The sequence below is a fragment of the Euleptes europaea genome, chromosome 15 (assembly GCF_029931775.1).
Source record: "Euleptes europaea isolate rEulEur1 chromosome 15, rEulEur1.hap1, whole genome shotgun sequence".
In the NCBI taxonomy this organism is placed as follows: domain Eukaryota; kingdom Metazoa; phylum Chordata; class Lepidosauria; order Squamata; family Sphaerodactylidae; genus Euleptes; species Euleptes europaea.
In genome coordinates this window covers 33,562,302-33,588,380 of record NC_079326.1, presented here as the reverse complement: position 1 = coordinate 33,588,380, position 26,079 = coordinate 33,562,302, and the positions used below count along the sequence as shown (strand labels likewise).

Below are 26,079 nucleotides of genomic sequence, written 5' to 3'. Positions count from 1 at the left end.
ATCCAGCTGATACCTTTCCGCCCACAAATTAAACCCATTATTGCGAGTCCTATCCTCTGCTGCCAACAGGAACAGCTCCCTGCCCTCCTCTAAGTGACAGTCCTTCAAATTCTTAAAGAGAGCAATCATGTCCCCCCCTCAATCTCCTCTTCTCCAGACTAAACATTCCCAACTCCCTCAGCCTTTCCTTGTAGGGCTTGGTCTACTGGCCCCTGATCATCCTCATCACTCTCCTCTGCACCCACTCCATTCTTTTGAAGTGAGGCCTCCAGAACTGCACACAATTCTCCAGGTGCGGCCTGACCAATGCAGTATACAGCGGAACTATACCCTTATTAGGACTGTTCGAGTGGGCTGTAATTTTTGGTTAAAACCCAAGATCCCCTGACAGAGAGTCTGCTTTATATTTCTCATGGGCCAATAGAAACGTTTAAGATTATATCAAATATTAATAAAAAATGATGAAAGTAACAGTAATGGTGCTTTAAATAACAGAGTTGTAATGCACTGATATGAATGCACTTAAAGCAAAAACTGAAATGTACTTTAAATCCTGCATTGGATTGTGGCCTCAAAGGTCTGTGTATGCTTCAGATTTCCTATAGCTTACATTTTATGGTGGTGTTTGTACTCAAATCATGCAAGTTGTTTTATTAAAAAATATTTTTTAAAAGCATTTGTATTGTAACACTCTGTACACAACAGGTCCCGGCCTGCCCTATTTCACCTTGCGAAACAGCACTACAGATAAAGGTATGTTTGGTTTATTAATAGCTTGTTTTAGGAGTACTCCATATGTCCGTAAGTACTCTTTCAGTAGAATGGTTCAGAGTGCTGTCCTGTGAAGATGAACTCTAGTCTGAGTCCAGTGATTTTTGTTGGTTTAGACTAGAGTAACTGCATAGGATTGCATGGCTAGAGACATGAATCTGATCTGTAAATCTGTCAGTATAATTCAGTGGAAGGCAAGAAGTGGCTGCCTTTACCACATTTTTGTCCTGCCCCTCTTCCAAGGAACAACCAATATAGTTCTTCCCACCCCAGTTTGACCTCACAGCAACCCTGTGAGGTAAATTAGGCTGAGAGGATAGAGATTGACTGGCACAACATCACCCAATGAAATTAGTGGAGGTGTAAACCTTGGTCTCGCCCATCCTACTCTGACACTCTAACCACTACACCACACAGACTCTAGAGTCTCTAGTTCGATTGGCTAGATACCACAGACTATGGAAGGAAATCAGAGTAGTAGCAGCAGCGCCACTTCTGTGGGATGTATGAGGTCTTAAATGCTGTGGGATTATTATTTTTTCAAGTTTTTTGAAGGGGACAGTATTGAGAAAAGGATATTCAGAATGTTGTTTCTTTTACTGTTCCCATGTCCCTTTCTCCTCTGTGAACTTCATTTCCTTCTGCGGATAATTCCTAATATATTTCATCTCAGTCCTATATATGCTTATTTCGAAGTACGGCCCACTGAATTACCTGGGAGGCAGCCCCAGGTAGCCATTTCCACTGCAGTGAAAAGAAGATCCCTCTTCTTGTTTGCATACTTTGTTTCTAGAACAATGCTGAGGTTGGCACAGAAGTCTCTAGGGAAGTATATGAACCCTTGCGGAAAGCAGTTTATAAACACTTTGTCGCTGCAGTTAATAACATGACTGCATGGTAATAATCATAGTGAGAGATGCAGGATCTGGCTTTCAGAATGAGTTAAAATGCAAATGTATCAAGTATCTCAAATTCAGGAATTGGTATTAATTCAAACAAACAAGCAGTTAAATGGAAATAACTCCTTTATATCTTTTAAGATTGCAAAGTTATGTTCACAAAAGTGAAGAAAGGTGTTGGCTAAAGGCTCTGAAGTGAAATGTGGAAAGGATTTCTAGTGGTTCAAGCAAGGGATTAGTGGTCCTTTTTTCATATGTGTATTTAAGGTGATGCACCCAGGAAATTTCCCATTGTTAGAGAGGGCGAATGCTCTACATGTACAATGAGGAAAGTAGAAGTGTGTGAAAAGTTACATGATCCACACTTAATAAACATACAGAGTTGCCTTCACAGTTTCCTGGGCCTCTTTAAGGTTTGTACCAGTCTCCACTTGGCATATCTGTTGACACATCTACAGAAAGGATCTGCAAGTCCTTTTCCTCTTAAATGATCTCATGGCATCCAAAAGTGGGTGAATGAAGCAGCCATATATCATCGGGGCCAATCACTTGATGGTTGCTCCCGCCCTTGTATATGGGCATAAACTGGGTTGTTTTGGTTCCCACACTGCTGCATGTGCCTGTGAAGGAGACTCAATATCTCTTACTCTTCTCTCTTGCCTTATTGAATAATTTGGATAGCAATAACTTAACTTACCTTGGGTACCACTTTAACAACATGTTACAAATTTTGCTCCTAATTATTCAATAAGGCATGGGAGGAATGTCTGATCTGTTTTGAATGACGTTTTCCAGGGTTCCATAGAATTTAAGAAAGGGTTCTCTATCCATTAACAAGTTCAATTGCCTTATCTTTTTTTTTTTTAGATATTAAAATATTGGAAGACAATCATGATCTTAACAATAAATTGAAGAATATCCAGATGCCCTCCAAAACAACCAGCACCATTGCACTGCATGGCAAGAGTAAGTTTACAAATAAATCATAACAACAATCCAATTTTAAACACATCATTTCTAGGAAATAGGTATATGTTTAGAATATCCTTGTGGAGTCCTAATTTGGGGATGTATTAGTCACAGACTGGGCTCAATGAAAAGCTTATGCTGGAATAAAATTTTAGTCTTCATGGGTGCCACAAGACTCTTACGTAGTTTTATGTTTTTCTCTTTCTACTGTCTGTGTTTTTGGACATTGTGCACGTACTCTCTTTGTTTTTCCCGTGTGTATGCATCTTTGAGCTTCTTTTTTTCCTTTGCCATAACATTTTTACTTGGGCAAAAGTTGTGATTTTGCAGCACAGTTTGAAATATAAACTTGGTTTTCTGCTTATCACTTGCATATTCATCTTTTCTCTAATCCTTTTTTTCCTTGCTGCCGGGGTAGGAGCTCATAGGTAAGACAAATTCCTTTGTTTTGCTGGACAGGGCTATATGTTTAAGTTTAGCATATTTTCTAATGCCAGTTAACAACCTAATACTAACACTGTGATCCTCGGCAAAAGCAGGGATCCTATTCAGAAAGGGGATATGACTTTCCCCCATATTTCAAACTACTTGTTACTGTGATTAATTATTAATACAGACCTATGAACTAGATGCTGATGGCATTCCATTTGTTTAAAAGGAAAAGGTGGCTGTTTGATCAGTGTGAATTACATTGCTACAAATATTATGAGACATAGTATTCTAGGTGCTGTTAAAACACACAGAGGTCTCCCCCTCAATTTTGCAATGACTGTATCGAACATCTGTATTGAACTGTATTGCTAAGAATCTTGCCCCTCCTGAAAGGGTCCCTATAGTAAAGACAACCACATGAGCCACACTAGTTTTACCTAAAATATAACATGTTTATTCTCATGTTTCATTGTTAGATTATCCAGCCATAATTTCATTTGTCTTTTACTTGCACTATACTTTTCATCACACAAAGCCACTACAGATTTTTGGTACTTGTATTCTGCTTGTGTTCTGCTTTCTACAACACCTGTTCATAATTCATCATTTTAATTTCATTTAGTAGTTTACAAGCCATTGTTTTCTGAAGTATTAATATCCTGTTCTGTGCAGATTGAAAATGCCCTAAAATGCATTGTAGTTATGTTTGATTTTTGCGTATAAGAAAATATAGATTGAGGGTGGTCAGCCTGCTGTCTGCTTCCAAAAGCCATTAGAAGAATTAAAAGCCAGCTTCCTTGTGCAAGCAGGGAGTAGCCCATCATAAATTACTGATACCCTACGTAATGCCTTGGCCTGGGTGGCACAGACTAACCCATTTTCATCGGGTTTTGGAAGCTAAGAAGTGTTAGTATTTGGATGGGAGATCACCAAGAACAACCAGGTTGCTACGCAGAGGCAGACAATGGCAAACCACCTCTGTTTGTCTTTCCTTGAAATTCCCACAAGGGATCACCCTAAGTCAGCTGTGACTTGATGGCACTTATTATAAAAAGATTATAAAGCTAGTTGGATTAGATTTTTAATAGTTAACAGTTGCTGGAAGTCTTTAAAAATCAGGTGTGTAATGAGCTCGGTTCTTATTGGGACCATGAGAAACTGAGATTCAAGCCTTTCCCCAAGTGTTTTCTCAACTCCTGTCCTTAAGCATAGGCTGCAAGCCTAAGAACACTTCCCAAGAAGTAGCCCTGTTGAATAAAATTGGACTTGTTTCTGGGCAGACCTGTTTCGGTCTGTTCCCCTAGTATTAGTATATAAGTTCCTGGTCATCTTTCTACATTTTAATTTCAGACAATGTATTTGTAGACATTTTCTGCTGGAAGAAAACTGAAAACTAGTGACCAGATACTTGAATCTGGAGAATTTCGATACAAAAATCCCCTTGAAACTGGTGTTTTGTTATGTAATAATTTACCAGGGTTGTGTTTCACGCGGAGATTTTAACTGATTCCAAATAAAGTTTACTCCTCAGTGAGGGGCATATTTCATCTGTTAATTATTTGTTTGTATCAGTGATAACTTTTTATTCTTCCTTCCAGCGTTCTGGTACCAGATGACCTTACCTCCTCATTTCGATGAATCAAAGCAATATCCTCTACTCATCGATGTGTAAGTCCAAGAAAATGTTACCATATTCTTTCAAAGGTTTCTGATTGCATCAGTAAATCAGGGCAAACAGAAACACCTCTGTTTTCAACAGCCTGTTTCGAAAAACTGGCTTTAAAAAACAACAACTGAGTTTCAAAATTGTATTCGATTTCTTTTTTTTTGTCCTTTCAATATGTAACGTATCTACTTAAGCTCTATTACGTACTGCAAAAAATATTGCCATTAAACATTGGTGATGTTCCAGTCGTTAGAAGAAACAGAAACAGTCCCCAAGAATGCTTCTCAACTTACCCTTGGCGTGCAGATTGTGTGGGTGGATGGAATAATCACTCTCAACTGATTTGAGAGATCATGATGATTCAAGCAGAACAGTTCTAACAGACTTTACATTTTGACTGCTGATTAGCATTTCTATGCCTATTTCTTTCTTTCATGAAGAATGGGAGAAGGCAAAAAAGAAACACATGCTGAATAACAGTGAACTAGGCAAATACTCCTGACAACACTGAAACATTGAGTTTATTAAACTTATATTTAATAGAGATGGGTGGCCCTTCAATGTAGGTTAAAAACTTTGCAGGTGCCTGAGGGCTAGGTTATATTTTTCAGGAAACCTAAGGTAATTCCAAAGTTTGCACAATAATATTAAGTTTAAAAAAACCCAGCCTGATAAACCCTCCCTACAACAACAAATGATATCTCTGTGTAAGGAGATATTGCAGTCTGCACCCCTGACCAACAGCGTGGGGAGCCAGTGTGGTGTAGTGGTTAAGATTGGTGGACTCTAATCTGGAGAACTGGGTTTTTTTTCCCCACTCTTCCACATGAGTGGCGGATTCTAATGTGGTGAACCTGGTTGGTTTTCTCACTCCTCCACATGAAGCAAGCTGGGTGACCTTGGGCTAGTCACAGTTCCCTCTGAACTCTCTCAGCCCCACCTACCTCACAAGGTGTCTGTTGTGGGGAGAGGAAGAGAAGGAGATTGTAAGCCGGTTTGATTCTCATTGTAGAGAAAATCAGCATATAAACACCAACTCTTCTTCTTCATCTTGGGTTGTCTAGCAACCCATCCCTGCAAGTCCTTATAGGTCCCTCTTTTGTTTTGTTTGTACGTGGCACAGGAAGGATTAATGAGTGGTCACTAGTTAAAGTATTAGCTAAACGCTGTAAATCCCAAAGTAGGCTAACTATCTTTTTTCACTAGGAAGCAGTGTGCTGTAGGGGAAATCTCTCATCTATTCTTAATGCCCTACTGGCAGTGACTCACAAGCTTGGAGTTGTTCAGTGACCTGTGCTTTGTTCTCACTTATGCTGTAAGGGCCTAGACTGTACCACTTCAGAATTCAGTAAGGGTTCACATGAGTGAGTGCCTCTCCATATAGAAAAACTCCATGATAAAAAATAGAAGTTGGGAGAAATCATTCTAAGTCTCCTCAAACTGGTTTTGTGTGGTGGTGGATTTTACAATACGGAAAATCATGTTGGGCCTTTCCAGCCATCTGAACTGGTTCAACCAAGATACACATTCTCTGTGAGGACTTGGCCTAGTCATTGTGCACCATCTATCAGTTGCACTTCTAATAACAGGATTGTGTGTGTGTGTAAAGTGCCTTCACTTCAAGTCGACTTAAGCAACTCCTTTCGGGGTTTTCATGGCAAGAGACTGGTGGTTTTCCAGTGCCTTCCTCTGCACAGCAACCCTGGTCTTCCTTGGTGGTCTCCCATCCAAATACTAACCAGGGCTGTCCCTGCTTAGCGTCTGAGATCTGACGAGATCAGGCTAGCCTGGGCCATCCAGGTCAGGGCAATAACAGGATTAGCATCATACAAAGACAATATTTGACTAGGTTTAAACCAATTGACTTTGAGATTTTGATTTGATTCCTCATTTCTCACTTTCTCCTGGGAGGAGTCTACATATTGGTTTATATAGTGACCAACCATAGTGTGGCTGCTGTGTGCGTGAGCTTCTGTGACTCACTTTGACTTTCAAGACTGCTATTCTGCTTATCCTAAAGAGGCAGCGTGGTGTAGTGGTTAAGAGTGGTGGACTCTAATCTGGAGAACCAGATTTGATTCCCCACTGCTCCACATGACTGGCGGAGGCTAATCTGGTGAACTGGATTTGGTTTCTGCACTCCTCCACATGAAGCCAGCTGGGTGACCTTGGGCTAGTCACTCTCTCTCAGCCCCACCTACCTCACAGGGTGTCTGTTGTGGGGAGGGGAAGGGAAGGTGATTGTAAGCCGGTTTGATTCTCCCTTAAGTGGCAGAGAAAATCGGCATATAAAAACTAACTCTTCTTCTTCAAGGCCGAAGTTATTTCATCTGTGAAATTTAAATAGCCTTTGAGTCTCTCTCCTGTCACTTATGTTAACATCAGATCATGATTTGAATAGAAGAAAACATGGAAGGGGGACCTGTGTTGGCTTGAATGATCACATAGAACAATATAGATTTAAAAACAACAACACATGCACTAGAAAGCCCTTGCCTTATATGCAAAGCCTCTGTGAACATTGTTTGTTGGGGTGGGGCGTGAAGGAAGGGAGAGCTTGCCTTTGTCGACTGTATAAAACCAACTGGTAACAAAGAGAAATCGCCTCCGGTAAGTTCTCAGATGCGCCTTTGCTAGAAGGTGTTGATTTCTCCTTACATTTACCGGTGTCACTCGGAAACAAGGGCACACAGGAGGTGCTCATTAGCTTGAAGGGCAGAAAGTCAGGATTCTGCCGAAAACAGCTGTTCGTTAATTCTCTTGAGATGTAGTTCAGAGCCCATTAAAATCAATTGAAAGGCGCTCACTGACATTTGTACGATCTCTGGATCCAGCCCACAATGTGCTATGGCAACAACTAACTAGAAAACAATAACCCACTGATATTTACTGTACAATAAATGAACGTGGACTAGGAAATTGCACTGTTATGTTTTTCACAATTAGTAAAAACCTATTGTCCTTATCTTGAACCTGCAAAGGCAATTCAGAAACACTGACAAAGACAAATTCATTGAGCTCTGAACATATGCTCTTTGTTTCATTCTTCTCTCACACTACTATGCAGATATTTATGCATTTGCATTAATTGCCTTGCTTCTTCTTATTGCAAATTACAGAAATTTGCTGTTCATAATAAATAAAAAGCAAATATTCTATATTTACTGAAAATTGGCTCTCTGGGGAATCTATTATGTGTCAGTTGCAACTGTTTAGGCTTTCTGTGATCCTATTAATTTGTATTTTTTAAAGCTTAATGGCGTTACATAATTATCGCTTGAATTATTAATTATTTGCCTACTTAACATTTCAATGAGCATTAATGAACAAGCCCTTTCCTTAATAAAATTCCAAACAATGGAAATGTTTCTTCTGATTTTTGGTGGAGTTGCTTGGGCGGGAGCATGTGGGAAAGTTGAGAGTGGCGATGGTTTTATGATACCACGCATATTTCAGTTACATGAATTTAGGAATAGTGCATAAAAGCAAATTCAGAATTGCTGTAGTACTAGCAAGTGTGAATGCTTCTCTGGAGATCCTAGTATTTCACTGAATTTCCGATTACATCCATCACCCTTGAGAACTGCCATTGTGGTGGTTACTGAAAGAGCCTGTTTGCTCTTTCATTGTGATAAAGACAGTTGGGAGGTGACTTGGACGACTGATCCTGTGGCATAAGTCTCTCCTGAAATCTAAGGCAAACAAAGAACTGGATCTCCCAGATATCTCGGAACAATTATCTGACACTGTACCTTTCACTGTGGACAGCTAGGTTAAATTTTGATATATATTTTTCCAAAATGAAAATGATTAACAGCTTTACATCAGGGCTAAGAATTAATTATTACGTGTTCAAAAATTGTTGTTTAAAGACCACATTTAACATGGGGAAGAGATAGGTACTTCATTGTTCCATCTGCACCAATGAACCATCACATTTTACAAAACTGGCTAACACTGTGACTCATAGAAATCCTAAATAATTAGATAGGTGTTAGCACATAAATGTTATGTTTCTCAGTCAGCTATTTTTGTTTTCAGTAGTGTTTGGCCTTGAGGTCGTCTGTGCAAATATGTGTGTGTTTGTGTTATTTATTAAGGGTTTGTAATTTTACTCTTCCCCCAAAAAAGTATTCCTTTCTTTCTTCCAGTGCATTTCTACTAAACAGTTTTCATCATTAGTGAAATAAAGACTATATAAAGATTTGGAATAAAATGCTTAAGGCTCTGAAATATAATAAGAAAATTAAAATTTCTGCTGATCTGTTAATGTTTAAGGGGAGAGATTGCTGAAATGAAAATATCTCGCAGAGCTTCTGGAAGGCTGATAAGAACTGGGAGTAGTTTTTGAATACACTGTCTTTGGTTATATTTTCCTGTTAACTATGAAAGAAAGGTTTAATGAAATAGCGTGCACAAAATCACCAGAAACTCTTTTTCACAGGTATGGAGGGCCCTGTAGTCAGAAAGTCGATTTTTCCTATCGAATCAATTGGGCTACATATCTTGCAAGCACTGAAGAGATTATCGTGGCTAGTTTTGATGGCAGAGGGAGTGGCTATCAAGGAGATGAAATCATGCATGCAATAAATCGAAGGCTTGGAACCTACGAAGTAGAAGATCAGATCTTGGCAGCCAGGTAAGCAGATGCTTGTTTCTCAGTAACCCTTTCTCTTATGCTATTTTGCCTAGCTTGTCAGCGTCTAAATGGGATGGGCAAGAATATTTCCTTCCCTTTTTAGCAGACAAGTCATGAACAGTAAGGAAGGACAGTAAAAAAGATAGTTCCAATGGAAAATGAACCAGTGATAGAAAGGAAATACTTTTTAGCTGGGTTCTTCTTTAGTTTACTTCTCATTCTGTGACTAAGCTCTAAGGAGGTGCTTGAAACATGCCATGCTGGAATTTTTATTTTTTTTCTTTGAACAGCAAAACTTCTCCATGACTGATTATAAAATATTTTTGAAAGTGTACCTTGAAATAAACGAATCAGACTCTTGGTCCATGAAGGTCAGTCTGGCATTGGCTCCCCAAGTTGTCAGGTAGAAGTCTCTCATATCACCTGTGCCTGATCCTTTCAACTGGAGATACTGGAGATCCTTTCAACTGGAGGATCAACTGATCCTTTCAACTGGAGATACTGGAGATTGAACCTGAGACCTTCTGAATGCCAGGCAGATACTCCACCACTGAGCCACAGCTTACAGTGCATTCCTAAGAGGAATGCCTGCGTCGGTCTTTGGAGGCAACACGGCTGCTGAAACCTCCAAGTGGCTTAAAAAATCTGTGCAACCCTTTATGGGGTTGCATGGGAGATACGCCACTTAAAAAGGTGGTGTACCTTGCAAAAAATAAAAAAGGGGCTTTCCCGTCCCGAAAGGGCTTAGGAGGCTGCCTAACGGCGGCTCCTCTCCCAGCCCAGCGCCTCCCAGGATGCCGGCGTGGGCTTTGATACCATTTGGACGCCTGTGGAAGGCCCTGTTGGCGTCCCAGGGTGGCGCTGCTGTGGTAGCAGCCAGAAACTAGCATCTTGGTCTTCCTACTGGTGTTTGGGCCACTAACGCCGGCGTAAGTTGCCTGGGGGCCCGGACACCATCACAGCACCTTCCTGGCCTCCTAACGGCTTTTGCCCTTAAAGCTTAGAAATGCGCTGTTAGTTTCAAAAGCATTTTGTTATGTGGCTGTTAAATAAACACAGGTACTCTAGTGCCTTTGGGCATACAGAACTAGTCATGAGATTCCTTGAATCCCAGCTATATGTCCATGCTGTCCACTATAAACTGATAGATAATATTCCTACAATATAATTATAGGAATTGAAAATTCTGTTCATTAGCTCTTTGACTGTAGTGGATAGACTGAATTGGATTGAAATCTGTGAAGATAATGGGAAATGTGAAGATGGGAGACATTTAAAGGGAGGATTATTTGGTCTTAACCCATTTCCCTTGTAAATGCCTTCCATGCAATTTTTCTCCAGTGTCTTCCAATTTCAGAAGAAAATCAGCTTGTGTTTCATAGATTACAGCAAAACCTTTGACTGTGTGGATCACAAAAAGCTATGGCTGGTTTTAAAGGAAATGGGTATGCCACAACATCTACACACACACAACCCATTTCTCTTGTAAATGCCCTCCATGTATTTTTCTCCAGTGTCTTCCAATTTAAGAGCCTAGCCAGGAAAGCAAGTTTTAAAAAATGCTGTCAGAGATGCGGGTCCTAACCCACCACATCCTTGCAAGGATTATTTGATTCCCCTGTTCCCAAACCTGAGACCCTGGAATAAATCTCCTTCTGATAGTTTGACCAAAATTGGGTTTGGACACACCAATAAAATTAACAGACTTTATTGAAAAGATTAAAGAACAAAGTTCAGGCTTAAGCATAAGGCAAAGGACAAGCAGGTGTAATGAAATAACAAAATCTAGCTTCCTAACATACACTTACAAACTTAAAGGCAAGCAGGTTACATCTTCTTCATATCAGCAAAAGTAGCTAAGCAGCAGGTAGGAGATGCATCAAGGTGGTCCCTGGCCCATTACTGGTCCTGATAGTGTTATTGGGCCATGCTTAGAAAAACTTGTGCCAGATGGTTATGAGCTAACTTCTTCGGACACTGGACCACTGACCCCCTGACCAGTATAAGCCAATCAGGAACTTGATCTGAAAGATGATTCTCAAAGAGGAGCAAGATTCCCCGCTCCCATCTGACATGATTGAGCACAGTTAAGTCAGATTACTTTGAAATGCAAAGGTGCAATCTCAGGCTCTTTATCTTATTTTGGGAATAGCAGAAGAGTTTGTAAGCTTTTAATATAGAACTCTCCCCATGTTATTTTTTTTAACGCTTGGATGACACATCAATAAACAGGCTTTCACTTTAAATTTATGATGTGGGCAAACTCTAAACATCAGGTTGATTGCTACAGAGGTGACCATTTCTCTTGACAAATGCTGGCCGGGGGGCATTAGCAGGAAAGCCTTAGAAGATGGGGGGGAATAAGAAGAGCCTTGCAAATTCTTCCCCCATGTTAGTGTTTTGAAGAAACACTGGCTTGAAATGTTCAGGAGAACAAAAACCAGCCTAATCAGTCTTCAAGCTGTGGGTAGGGTCCAGCTAAAGAGGTTGCTACCTGAACTGGTCCCTGAGGAGGGGAATTAGCTATAGAAGGCATTCTAGAAAGGGATAATGCAAGATCTTGTAGCCTATGTATACCAGGTAGATCTCAGCAGTGATACCCCAAAATAAAATGCGAGGAAAGAGAGAGTGGAAGTGTTTGTAAACACACACAAATAACTTTATTGTATATAAAAAGTAAACATGCAGACAGCCTACACTGAGCACCTAGAAACTGATTTCCCAAGCGCTCATACACACATACACCAGCAAGAGAGCACACCTTATTAGAGGGAGAAGGGAGGAAATTGGGAAGATTCAAGAGGTGGCATACAATCTTAAATATGGCTTGCCATTTGAAGAGCTTTGGAGATCTGTGCAGCAGAGGTCTGAGGAGCAGAGCAAGGAGCCAGCAAAGCAGGGAGAAAAGCCTGTAGAATGCAGCTGGGGTTCTCAGAGGGAAACCAGAGTTCTGAACAGCAGAGGTCTGGACTGGAGACCTGAGGAACAGTTTGCTGGAGCTTGGAGTCCTTCTTTTAAAGGCAGAAGGTCCTGGGTCCGGTGGGGTTTTGTCCATCTTGACTAAGATTGGCACGTTTAAAGTTAACTGCTGTCATAGTTTGGTGGGAAAAATTGGGGACATTACTTTGATTTGGCTATTGTGAGCCAGATCTGCATGGGCACAAAGACCCTGGAGAGGCAAAAAATTACTTCTGAGATTGGGGTTGAGGGCAAGTTAATGACCTGAGTGTCTTTCTTGATTGAGTCACTGACCTGGGCTAGGCAGACACCTCTGGGTGTGTGAGGACATTGGGTGATGTCCTCAGCATTTGAAAGTCTTTTGTTCTTGAAAAAGATATGCCACGGGGAGATTGCATGCAATCCATTTTAATTTCACCAACACACTCCCTTGCCCCTGGGACTCTCCAGTGTAATGGCTGAACCCAGGTGCCTTTCTCAGACTCCCCAAGTTTCGGATCCCCTGGCACTTAGGTCCTAAAAGTGGTGCCTATTAAAACAACTAAGTCCAAAAGAGAAAGGGGGGAACTTTCTTTCTGAGGGGTCTTGGCTGAAGGAGGTGGCGGGGTTTTTACAAGGTATTTCGATTCTGACCTTTCACTTCTCCCATATCAGATCATCCCTATCAGGCTTGTCTGAGCAAAATTGAGCTGTACAGATTCTCTAAATGGGGAGGTATGACCAGCTTCTGGTAAGCAAGAGGTGGTGGCCATCAGAACACCAGCTTATTGTTCCTCCCATTAGAGATAACCGTTGAATTATACCTGCTTATCTATACCTGTTTAGGTATGGAAATCACCGTGGCTGGCTTGGGTTAAATTGTCTGCAGAATTGTTGAGCACCAAGAGCCAAAGGAAAGTTTGTAATGCTTAGTTGACTTCTCCTCAGCCTGTATTCCAGCCCAAAGTATTCCATTCCCTTTTGAATACAATAAAGTCCGCAGAGCTTTGACCTGCTAGCTGAAGTAGTTGGTGAATTGTAGTCCTTGTCAACAAGATAATATAATAATCCACAATGTTGTTGAAAGATTAATGAAAATAAGAGGAACTGCACTATGGGAACAGTCACTTATCTTTTTCAGCAGCTACTAGTCATTGTAAGTCACTTGAGGGGGAAAAACACAGAAAAGTAACCTTAAGTTTGCCTTTCATATTTCTCAAATCTTTTTTCCTCTTTGAATTTTACACTTGCATTTCTTTTATTAGCATAATTGGGTGCTGCTGCAAGTCTTTGATGTGGGGCTTTTATAGGATGAAAATCCAAAGGAAAAATATTTTGTAACATGCTGTATTCTTCAGTTATTTTCTCCACTTATGAATGTATCTAGAGTACTAAAATATATACACAAACACCTTAATTTTATTTTTAAAAATATTATTGAGTCCTGTTTTCCATGGTGGCCACTCTGTTGTTTTCAGTGAAATAGATTCAATCAAAGTGATCCCACTAAAATAATAAAATAATTTTTATACAAAATAACATCCTGTCCAAAAGCAGTATGAAGAGTTTTCACTGTTTCACAATGTGTGAACATTTTTATTTTTTAATACACTTACTATGCAGGTCTATACAGAGCTACATCATTCTAAGTCTGCTCGCCCTGACCTGGATGGCCCAGGCTAGGTTGATTCCATCAGATCTTAGAAGCTAAGCAGAGTAGGCCCTGGTTGGAACTTGGATGGGGGACCACCAGGGAAGTCCACGGTTGCTACATATAGGCAAGCAATGGCAGACCACCTCTGCTTGTCTCTTGCATTGGAAACACTACAGGTCTGCTTAGGACTGCATTGTTAGTCCCACTATTCTTCTATCATAGGGTTGCCAGATACAGGTTGGAAAATGCCTGGAAATTTGGGGATGGAGCCTGGAGAGGACAGGAACCTCAGAAGGGTATAATATCATAGAGTCCACCCTCTAAAGCATCCATTTTCTCCAGGGGAACTGATCTCTGTAGTCTGGAGGTGAGCTGTAATTCTGGGGGATCCCCAGGGCCCACCTGAAGGCTGGCATCCCTATTCTGTCATAGGGTATCATGCAGGACTTCCATCCAGGCACTGACCAGGCCCATAGCTGAGAAGCTGTCTCAGCTATCTTCCAACTGTACCTATTGCATCGAGTGTGATATTTGTACTTTCATGTTAACCCAAGGTTGTGCGGTATGATGGAAAACAGCACCTGCTACCTCCAGGTCTTTTGAATGAAGCTAAGCTAAACTTTCAGGAATATTTTACTAATATACACTTTTCTTCCAAAGAGTTCAGTGGCTTAAATATGATTCTCAAGCTGCCTGTCATCCATGCAGGTTATGCCTTAGCTTCATAAGCAAAACTTCATCATGTGTCTTCAGACTACTTTAGCCTGCTTACCATATTCTAATATGCCATTGCTGTCCTTGATCATTCTATATGAATGAATGTGCCATTGTCAAACAAGTCTGTCTTTGAGGTTTGCCTGTTTTATTCAGCCTATTTTGTGAATTTCAGATGAGGTCTCTTAGAATTATTTCACGTGGTTATTTAGGGTGTGTGTGTGTAAAGTGCTGTCAAATTGCAGCCAACTTATGGCGACCCCTTATGGGGTTTTCAAGGCAAGAGACTAACAGAGGAGGTTTGACAGTGCCTTCCTCTGCATAGCAACCCTGGTATTCCTTGGTGGTTTTCCATCCAAATACTAACCAGGGCTTATCCTGCTTCTGAGATCTGACGAGATTGGTCTATACCATGCTGCCTGCACTCCCTCAAGTGGTTATTGCCCTAACCTTTAAAGCCAGATTGTCAGCTGTTACATAGGAAGGAGACAATCTATGCATGTCATTCTCCCAATGATAGGTACTTGAAATCATTGTTTTCTCCTGTGTGGGGGTGCATGCCTTCTGTATCTTCTGTTTTTTTTTTTTTTTCTTCATAGAGAATTTTCAAAAATGAACTTTGTTGATCCAAAGAGAATAGCTATTTGGGGTTGGGTAAGTATTAATTCTCTTGGTAATGACTAAACATAGATATTACTAATGAAATTACTAAGGAAATATTACTGTTATGTATAAGCAAGGTTGCACCCTTCTTATTATTTCAGTTGATTTAGAAGGCTGTAACTCTGCTAAGCAATGCACTGTTAATGGATCATCTATGTTTTGGGAAATAGAAAACTGAAGCCTAAACACCAGTTCTGTATTCACTGTCTTTGAAGATGAAGGTCCCACCCCCAGCATAACTAGTGGTGATGGAGGCAGAATTCAGAATATGACACTCCCCAGTTTAGAAATCTATAGCCATTACAAACCAGACCCAATTCTTCCAAATTTGAGCCTAGTTCATGGGTTCATCACTAACCGGCCTTTCCTACCAGTTTCCAACCCCTGCAAAAGGGAATAATAAACTCTCCTCTGCTGCAAGTTTCCTCTGCTCTCACAGGGGTAAGTTGTTGGCAGCACGTGTAACAGGCAAGTTCCCATGTGTTAGGTTTTTCTGAGAAAGACCTAAGTTTTTTTCCAAAAATTTTCTCAGAAAGTTCAGAAAACCCAAAGAGATAATGAAACACTCCCTCAAGATGTTGTGAAGCAAAACATGGGGGAACTCATAAATCAAAATTCAGTGATAGATCACTGCATTCAACAGCCAGAGAAGGCAGAATATCCAGTCTGATACCACAGGGACTTCTCCTCGACTAGCACATCTTGCACTTTAAACATCTCAACTGTATGAGGAAAACCAGGTTTTTTCATGTAGTGAAGTTTATCATGTAATGAAGTATCAGACTGTGAAGTCTGAGTACAGTGCTCAAATTCCAGTATACTTATCTGTGCCCTAGCCGAACGCCCTGATTTACACCTAGGGTTGCCAGCACTGGGTTAGGAAATACCTGGAGATTTGGGGGGGGGCGGAGCCTGAGGAGGGCTGGGTTTGGGGAGGGGAGTTACTTCAATTCCATAGAGTCCAATTGCCAAAGCGGCCATTTTCTCCAGGTGAACTGATCTCTATTGGCTGGAGATCAGTTGTAATAGCAGGAGATCTCCAGCTGGTACTTGGAGGTTGGCAACCCTATTCACACCCAACACATTGCTGCACCAGCAAAAAGCTCTTTAAGCCTCCCACTCCACATCTGTGAAGAGCAATGGAGAGTGCTCAACCTTTTTGCAATAACTGGATTTCTTTTCTTCCAGTCATACGGTGGTTACGTGACCTCCATGGTGCTTGGATCAGGGAGTGGAGTGTTCAAGTGCGGAATAGCTGTCGCTCCGGTGTCACGCTGGCAGTTTTACGGTATGTGCTTGTTTGTAAGGAAAGTGAAGAACTGTTTGGAAAAGCATTAGGCTCAAACTTGCAAATGTTATATATGCTTTGCAATGTGTACATACATGTTTTGAGATGCATAAGATTTTATATTGACTTTGTACTCCTCCCACGTAAAGTGCCATTTGGTCTTCTTTCATGAACTCATGTGAGGTTTTACACAGTGTCCCTGGATCATATTTTCCATAGAGAAACTTGGATGTGAAAATGAAAATAATCTGCTTAACCTTTAAAAGGCACAAAATTACTTAATATTTGAAATTTTACTATAATGCAAATGTCTGCATTTGCATTCCTCAAGTGCCATGTGTTCCAAAGTGTTGTGGGATCATTTCTGAATGCCATAAAATTCATTAGCACTGTTACTAACTTCTTTTATTTATGATGAGCTCTGGAAAAAAAGGGTCATGTTCTTTAATACTCGACAGGAATATTCATCATTTGAATCTCATTGCTGGTTAGGTCTCCTATGTTCAGCTAGGTATTAGAATTCAGATATAAAATCTGTTTTCTAATCTGTTTTCTTTTTTAAAAAAACGCTTTACAAACTGATTTTGGAAAAATTAAGATCCTGCTGCTTGTTTCTTGCCTTTAACATTAACACAGGGTAGTGTTTACCACTGTGAAGAAACAACACTTACGCTGCCATCCTAAGCAGAGTTACACTTTTCTATTGAAGTCAATGGGTTTAGAAGGCTGTAACTCTGCTCAGGATGGCATTATTGTGTGTGTGTGTGTTAAGTGCTGTCAAGTCGCTTCCGACTCATGGTGACCCTATGAATCAGAGTCCTCCAAAATGTCCTATCTTTGACAGCCTTGCTCAGATCTTGGAAATTTTGGGGCTGTGGCTTCCTTTATTGAGTCAATCCATCTCTTGTTGGGTCTTCCGCTTTTCCTGCTGCCCTCAACTTTTCCTATCATGACTGTCTTTTCGAGTGACTCTTGTCTTCTCATAATGTGACCAAAATACAATAGCCTCCGTTTAGTCATTTTAGCTTCTAGGGTCAGTTCAGGCTTGATTTGATCTATAATCCACTGATTTGGTTAGTTTTTGTTTGTTTGTTTGTTTTGTTTTTGCATTATTAGCTGACACAAAGTGTAGGAACACTGGCACATTGCCCTTGAGTACCTCTGGCAGAATTCAGAGGTTTGAATCCCTCACACCCTTGATAAGATTCACATATTGTAGAACAGGAAATTTTTATATTTTCTTATATTTTTTCCTAAGTTCCTATATTTTTCTGAGATACGCTTTCAGTCCATGGTTACAACTAGTTTCTAAATAAAGGTTGTAGAAAATATTGAAAGACGTAATGATGGCTCCCTTATCAGTTAACTAGATGGTGTGTGTGTAGCTATGTTGGGCACTGAAACAGGCCCAAGGAGAAGGTCAGAAGGGATTCTGGCCTACTGGGGTGAGGGGGTGGGGCTTGTGATGTACAGGAAAAACTTGTCTGTTAAAAAAAACAACAACCCACACCCAGATTTCTGTCTGGTTCACAAAAGCTGGTAGAGACTGATGGTTAGAAACTTAGCGTTGGAAGGGGCCACCAGGGCCGTCTAGGTCAATTACAGATGTATACTGTTCTCATGGTACTTCCAAATGTTGACAGCAGAGAGAAGCATGGTGGCATCGTATCATGGCAGGGAGTTAATCTCTAGGGAAACAAGCAACGTGCTTAATTAAAAAAAAAATAAACATTTATTTCAATATTTTTTAAAATACCTTTTTTGGCCGAGAAACCCCCCTAATATACCATGATAGCCTGCTGAACCCAACCCCCTTTCCCTGTTCCTAATAAGGTAGAATCTGGTAATATGTAATTTATGTTTAAAGTACAACACTCAAAGGCAAAAATCTGTGCTAATTACTACATGAGCCAATTTGCTGGCTTAGTAAAAACAGTTCATAATTCCATTTTTTTCCTTAACTTATATTGAAATTCATTCACGGTGAGTAGCCCATTTCTGGCTGTTATGGCTGGGAATGCCATGGTCCTGACCCCTTCAAGAAAACTAACAATGGAAATTGGTTCGGGAACAATCCTCTAGCCAATGGGGGTAGGGCATAGCAGAAGCTTAGGGGATTGTGAGATGAGTAGCCCAATCCTAAAGGGGGGGGAACACCTCTGGAGGTGGCGTGAGACACACCATCTAAAGTGGCCCCTATGCCGGCACGGTGTGGAGTGGTGCGGCAGTGCCTTGCCTGGGTGCCAAACAGCTGCCGCAGGAGTGTAGCTCTGGTGCAGGGGTTTACGACAGCGCCAAAAGGGGAATTCCCAGATCAGGAATTTCCCTAAGCCCTCTCACCCCAGGAATGCCCCTTTTGCAGGCGCAAACTTACACCTGCAAAATTGGTGGCACCACCCTGTGAAACCCTATGGTGCGATTTCACAGTTTTTTTTGGGGGGGAAACTATTTTTGGCTTGCTGTGCATGGCAGCAAGCTGCTCAGGGGGTGGCACGGCAGCACCATCCCTGAGCCCACCACAACTCCCCCCTCTTAGGATCGCACTGTTAGTATTATAAAATTACAAAAAGGGCGCCCTAAATGAAAATGAACAATGTGCTGGGAGAATATCATCAAGACATCGGTGTACCAAGTTGAAATTGAAGTACCCTTAAAGGAATAGCCATGTCTTGATTGCTTTGTTAGTATCATTTTAGTTCAGCCGCCATCACAGACATCAGCCAATAGACAACAAAGCTACCAGCTTTCTTTCTGAGAGAACAGTAATAATGTAACATCAGGGTGGCTCCAACCAGATTTTTTTTCTGGTGAAAAACAGAGGAGAGGATATTTTTTTACCACAAAAAGACTATGCCAGGGGTCATAGGACCTGCATAGACAAAAGGCACATGTGATGGGGACTGCAGAAAGGAGCAAGATTACCAGTAAGTGAGACTTCGCAAAAAAATACCGGCTGGATCCAACCCTTTGGCAGAAGATATTTGGGAGTGCTTAATAATGCCGTTGCCATAGATGACTGCACATTGACTATTAATAACCAAGTGTGGTTATCTAGAATACTTAATACTAGAAAAGGTGGTAACTTTTTCCAGTTAGGAAGGTGTACTTTATATTGCTTTGACCCATCTTAGTCATGTTGGGACTATCTTTAAAAGGAGACCATTTTAACAGTGTTGACTGTACTTGTCTAATTTTACAGATTCCATATACACTGAACGTTACATGGGCCTTCCTACAGCAGATGATAATCTGCATAACTATGAGGTAAGGCAGGATCTTCAGAACATAATTTTATAGATGCAGAGCTACACTGTGCATTTTAAAGACTTTGTAATATACAGTTTTTATAGAGAGCATACTTTATACAGTTGGGTGAATGTTCATACGTTCCAGATGGTTCTAAATGAATTACTCATATACTTGTTCCCAATTCAAAAATGCTATAATAGTTATGCTCCTCCAATTTTTTTTGTTCAGTTTGGATTACACATATACTTTTCCCCCTAAGCATTTATTGAAAAACTATGGTAAACTGTGTTTCAGATACCACATTTGGTATTGTTGATAAATTAGAGTGTTCCATGCATTATGCAGTTACAATCTCTGAATCAGACTAGAGCATGTTAGGCTGTCTAACAGGAGGTTCTGAACAAGCTTTTTGCAACGAACCAAGCTTTTTGTAAGGCTCAGTTCACACACACAAGATTATTGTTTGAAATACAACTTCACGAGTTTGATTTTTAGATGACAACAGCGGAAACCATCTGTGTCACTAGTTTCGTACAAATGACTTGCTACATGGAGAAGTCTCTAACCAGCAAGCTGCACTGGTATGTTGACTTGAGTTTGAGGGACAGAAGCTCAAAATTCTGCAGCCAGTTGACTTAAAGCAATGCTGCTCTGCCCCACTTTTGTCTGGGGTCACTCACCAGCCATATGGCAAATACATGAAGATTATTCCAGAGCACTGGAATAGTTTCAGCTAGGGGTGTGCATATTGATATGTCAAACTTAAAAAACACGGAAAAATACCTTTTTAGTATTTTGGGGTTTTTTTTAATACCGAAAAATGTTAGCGATTAAAGGGAGCCAAAAAGTGGATCCCAAATAATGCAGAATTTATTCAGCATTACTCTGGGCCGCTTTGGCCCCACTTCCATTTTTAAAAAACCGCTCCCTCCCTCCTTTACCTGCTGCTGGCTGGGTCCACCATCGGTTTCGGAGCTGGCAGGACAAAAAACTGAGCCAGCTCAGCCTTCAATTCTTTTTCGCCCCATTCAAACTCTGTATGGAGGGGGGGGGGCTCAGAACTGAGGGGGGGGGCTCACTCCAAACCCTGCCTTCAGTTCTGCACCCTGTATTTTTCAGGTTCGGGTTTATTAACCCCAAACTTTTCAGGTTTTTTGGAAAAAGCCAAATTAAGTATTCAGCTTTTCCTGACTTTTAGAAAATATCCGGGTCTATTAAACCCGAACCTGAGAAATACCGGCAAGGGGGCGGGGAATGGTTCACACCTCTAGTTTCAACCACCACCTTTGAGATGAAGAGAAACAGCATGGCTGAATCCAGAGCATCTCTTTATCGGGCTGAACAAGAGCCACTTTGGGTTGCACGAAAGCCTCTTTCGTGTGTGCACTCATATGTCTTTGTGCTTATCTTCACTGGTATTGAATACCTTTAAAGCCCTATATGGTGCGGAGCCAGCGTACTTTAAGGACCGCCTACTCCCATACAAACCTACCCAATCCCTGTGGTCATCTTCTGAGGCCCTGTTTTGGTGGCCCCAGCCTTCTGATGTTGGGGGGCAACCTGAGAAGGGCCTTTTTAGTTGTGGTACCAAGATTGTGGAATTCCCACCCTAGAGGTATGTGTCTGTCCCCTCATGTCACTGTCTTCTGCAAGAATCATAGAACCATAGAATCATAGAGTTGGAAGGGACCACCAGGGTCATCTAGTCCAACCCCCTGCACAATGCAGGAAATTCACAATGACCTCCCCCATACAAACCCTCAGTGACCCCTACTCCATGCCCAGAAGAAGGCCAAGATGCCCTCCCTCTAATTATCTACTTAAGGTCATAGAATCATCATTGCTCTTTGGTCTGCTCTCCCTTCAATAATCCCTCCTCCCCGCCCTTTGTTTTTAATTAGTGTCTATGTTTTAATTGGTTGCCCCTGGTTAGTAATCGAATGGGAGACCACCAAGGAATACCAGGGTCACTATGCAGAGGAAGGCAACGGCAAGCCACCTCTGTAAGTCTCTTGCCTTGAAAACCCCACTGGGGTTGCCTTAAGTCAGATGTGACTTGATGGCACTTTACACACACTCATGTTTTAATTGATGCCTCTCTGTTTATATATGCGAATTTAGTTCTGGTTTTTAAATTGTTTTAGAATATGTTTTTATATTACTCTGCTTTTGTTGTAAGCCACCTTGGTGGCCCTGATTGGGCTGAAAGTCAGGACATAAATCTTCTGAATAAATAAATGTAAACATGCTTCTTTTTACTAAGCTCATCCTCATGGCAGCCACCATGGCTTTTCATCCTCCCGGGTTCCTCAAACCCTGTCCTTTTCAGCATTCACCGGTGCCTGCTGAAGTAAGGGAAATGAAGGAAAAAGCTTCTTCGATCAGCACCCATCCCTAGCATACTGTAGGATTCAACTCCCAGTTTGTTATCTATTGTTTTCACATTGTACTATGTTTACAATTTGTATCCATTCTGCCTTTCCTGGTAGCTGGGCAGTTCTTGGTTCACAGCCAGATGTGTGACCTTTTATGCAGTATTAATGTGGAGTCTTCAAACTCTGGAAAGGAGGGGCCAATTCATTTGCAAGTTTCCAAGTAAAATAGATGTGTGTGAAAGCATTTTTTTTAAAAAAAAAAAAAAACAAGTTCAGAGAGGTTTCCTGCTGTGAAAGTCAGCAAATGGAAACAGAGAAGGCAAACGAATACATGGACAACTGGATTTTAAAAATAATAATAATCAGGGCATTAGATTGCAAACACATAACAAAATCCTGATGGCCACCTTTGTTAAAAAGAAGTGTGTCTGGAAGTGGTTGATATGGTCACAGAAATCTTGTGGCAGGTTACTTTTCTCACCTGCTGCTTTTACATGGCAACTTTCTCCCCCTATATACCATTGTAAGCATGCATCAAGAGCCCCAAGTAGGAAAATGTGGCCTGGGTAGAGGAATGAAAGTGGAAAACTAGTAAGCACCCACTCTGTCCCACTGTTCCTGCTCTTCAAATCAGCCCTCCCTGAAATTACTTTTCGTATAATAAGCCTGGTTTTGGCCGGGAAGAGCGGGGTAACAAATGGAAAAAATAAATAAATAAAATAATGTATTTTGAATTTTCTATTTTCCTTCTTGCAGGGGAAAAAAAGACACTTTCTAGGGAAAATCCTTGACACAAGAAAATTTGGTTGCTTTTTTAAAAAGCTTTTTTCCTGTTCTGCTTTTTTCTGTCCACTGCCTCAGAATTCTGAGCGCTTAGAATCATAGAATCATAGAATTGGGAGGGACCACCAGGATCATCAAGTCCAACCCCCTGCACAATGCAGGAAATTCACAACTACCTCCCCCACACACACACACCCAGTGACCAGAAGATGGCCAAGATGCCCTCCCTCTCATCATCTGCCTAAGGTCACAGAATCAGCATTGCTGACAGATGGCCATCTAACCTCTTCTTAAAAACCTCCATGGAAGGAGAGCTTACCACCTCCCAAGGAAGCCTGTTCCACTGACGAACCACTCTAACTGTTAGAAAATTCTTCCTAATGTCTAGACGGAAACTCTTTTGATTTAATTTCAACCCGTTGGTTCTGGTCCGACCTTCTTGGGCAACAGAAAAAAACTCTGCACCATCCTCTATATGACAGCCCCTCAAGTACTTGAAGATGGTTATCATATCCCCTCTCAGTCTTCTCCACTTCAGGCTCCTCTTCAGGCTTGTTAATTCCCTCCTTGGATCTGACCACTTAATTCCTAGCTCCCTATGTCATCACAGTCAAAAAGCTTTCCGCTTTTGAATATTTTTTTTTTGGGGGGGGGGTTCTTTTAAGATTAGTGAGTCACTTATGCAAATGAATGCCTCTTAACTTGCTACAGATTGAAATGTTAGTGCTCCGGGTGCAGAAAGTCACTCTGCAGCTTCGCGGCACAGATGGCACCAGAGGACTGTGGAATCCTTTCATGCCAGGAGTCGGATATTGTTGGCGTCGCAACCATTGCTGGCAGTGTCCACGTTGAAACTGCCAGTACCAAAGAGCGAAAGGTTTCCAATGTGTTACTCAGAGGATTAAATTGGAGAGGTTTCAGGCTAGGAGGAGGAGGAGGGAGCAGATATTCTGATCAGGCCTTCGCAGTGCATAGCTTCCCCTAAAGGTGGGAAAGGGAACACTTTTGTTCAATTCATGTCGTGACAGTCAAGGGGAAAATGTACCTCCTCGGCATGTCTCATACAATAAGAAATACATTTGGGTGGATTTTTCTCCTCTGTCTCCGTTTTCCTGATGATCTTGAATTCGCGGTGCCCTCCCTAGTTCTATTCCTCCTCCCTGCCATCAGCCATTCTCTTCTCAGGATTACACATTCTCTCTTCAAGAGTCCAATATCATCAGTTCTCTGTTTTACACAGGAATGAGTAAACAAATCAGTCCAAATCAGTGAAGGCCATCCTCTCTTAGCTGTTTGAACTAACCAGGATCATAAACTGAGCAAGAAAGGAAGACCTAGTTAGGACAACCCTTCCTAGAAAAAACACGCTTCTTTGTAAGCAGCATATAGTTCAGCAAATGCAACACACCAGAGGGGAAAATATGAGCTGGTTTGCCACAACTGGGTGAGCGCTTGACTCAGTGTCAGAATCCTCAACAGTGAGCCAGCATGGTTTAGTGGTTGAGAGCGGTGGTTTGGAGCAGTGGACTCTAATCTGGAGAACCGGGTTTGATTCCCCACTCCTGCACATGAAGTCAGCTGGGTGACCTTGGGCTAGTCACAGTTCTCTTAGAGCTCTCTCAGCCCCACCTACCTCACAGGGTGTCTGTTGGGAGGGGGAGGGAAGGTGATTGTAAGCTGGTTTGATTGTTCCTTAAGTGGTAGAGAAAGTTGGCATATAAAAACCAATTCTTCTTTGTCTTCATCTCAGGGAATAAGATTAGGCTGCAAATCAGATTATTTCCAAAAGCTGAAAAGCCTGTGAGTCCAGTTGAACCGAGGAGGTGCACAGCAGATGGATAGTACAATTCACCACCAATATTTAGCATATGTGCGTAATAGTCACAGCATAAAATTAAAAACACACTGCATACAACTGTTCAGAATTAGAACCAGAATACAGGCATCCCATACAGAATGATAAAAGTATGATAACTTCCCAGGTTTGTATGCATTTTTCAGACAAGGAAAGGAAGCCACTGGATCTGTATGATAGTCCCATCTTTTGCCCCTGCTCATCCCCCACCCCACAACTATTGGCTTAAACCTCCTGGGGTGTTCTTTTATTATCAAAGGGGACTGAGCTTCACCAGATTATTCAGGTACTGGTGAAGAAATAGTGGCACCAGCCAGTCTTTTGTAAATGCTTGCCCTCATTGCTGTGTTCACGATTATACTTTTTGAAGTCAGTCTTGGAAGAGACAAGCTGCAGGCTTTTTCTAGATCAGGAGAGATGGTGTTCCATCATATCCATCCAAATTCCCGTGGCGCAGAGTGTTAAGCTACAGTACTGCAGTCAAAAGCTCTGCTCACGACCTGAGTTCGATCCCAACGGAAGTTGGTTTCAGGTAGCCGGCTCAAGGTTGACTCAGCCTTCCATCCTTCCAAGGTCGGTCAAATGAGTACCCTGCTTGCTGGGGGTAAAGGGAAGATGACTGGGGAAGGCACTGGCAAACCACCCCGCAAACAAGGTCTGCCCCGTAAACGTCGGGATGTGACATCACTCCATGGGTCAGGAATGACCCGGTGCTTGCACAGGGGACCTTTACCTTTATCACCACTATAGTAGTATGGGCCTTCTAATAGAAATGGTCAAACAGGAAGAAGCTTGGTGTGTTTTTTAAAGATTTTTTTTAAATTTAACATCTCATATCTGTGTGTGCATGCTGTCAAGTCACAGCTGACTTATGGTGACCCTGTAGGGTTTCCAAGGCTAGAAACATTCAGAAGTGGTTTGCCATTGCCTGGCTCTGCATGGACTGAGAGAGTTTGGAGAGAACTGTGACTGGCCCAAGGTCACCCAGCAAGCTTCATATGGAGGAGTGGGGAATCAAACCCGGTTCTCCAGATCAGAGCCCGCTGCTCTTAGCCACTACACCACATTGGCTCTCTCTCTCTTAACATCTCATGTCTATATGATTATAAAATGGGTTTTCTGCTGTTATGAATGTACAGTTTAACTGCTGCAGATTAAAATGTAGATCCAATGCTGAAATGTGGT

The 26,079-nt window shown here is 41.5% G+C and overlaps 1 protein-coding gene across 1 annotated transcript in view; it reads left to right on the top strand.

Annotated features, from left to right (window-relative positions):
- The window catches only part of DPP4 (dipeptidyl peptidase 4), an 81,733-nt gene that overhangs the window by 49,478 nt on the left and 6,176 nt on the right, over positions 1-26,079 (top strand). Inside the window, exons 18-24 of the mRNA XM_056861178.1 lie at positions 706-753; positions 2,538-2,636; positions 4,670-4,739; positions 9,182-9,376; positions 15,281-15,335; positions 16,533-16,632; positions 19,832-19,896. Of these exons, the coding sequence (XP_056717156.1) occupies positions 706-753; positions 2,538-2,636; positions 4,670-4,739; positions 9,182-9,376; positions 15,281-15,335; positions 16,533-16,632; positions 19,832-19,896 (632 nt within the window). The remainder of the gene's footprint in view (positions 1-705; positions 754-2,537; positions 2,637-4,669; positions 4,740-9,181; positions 9,377-15,280; positions 15,336-16,532; positions 16,633-19,831; positions 19,897-26,079) is intronic.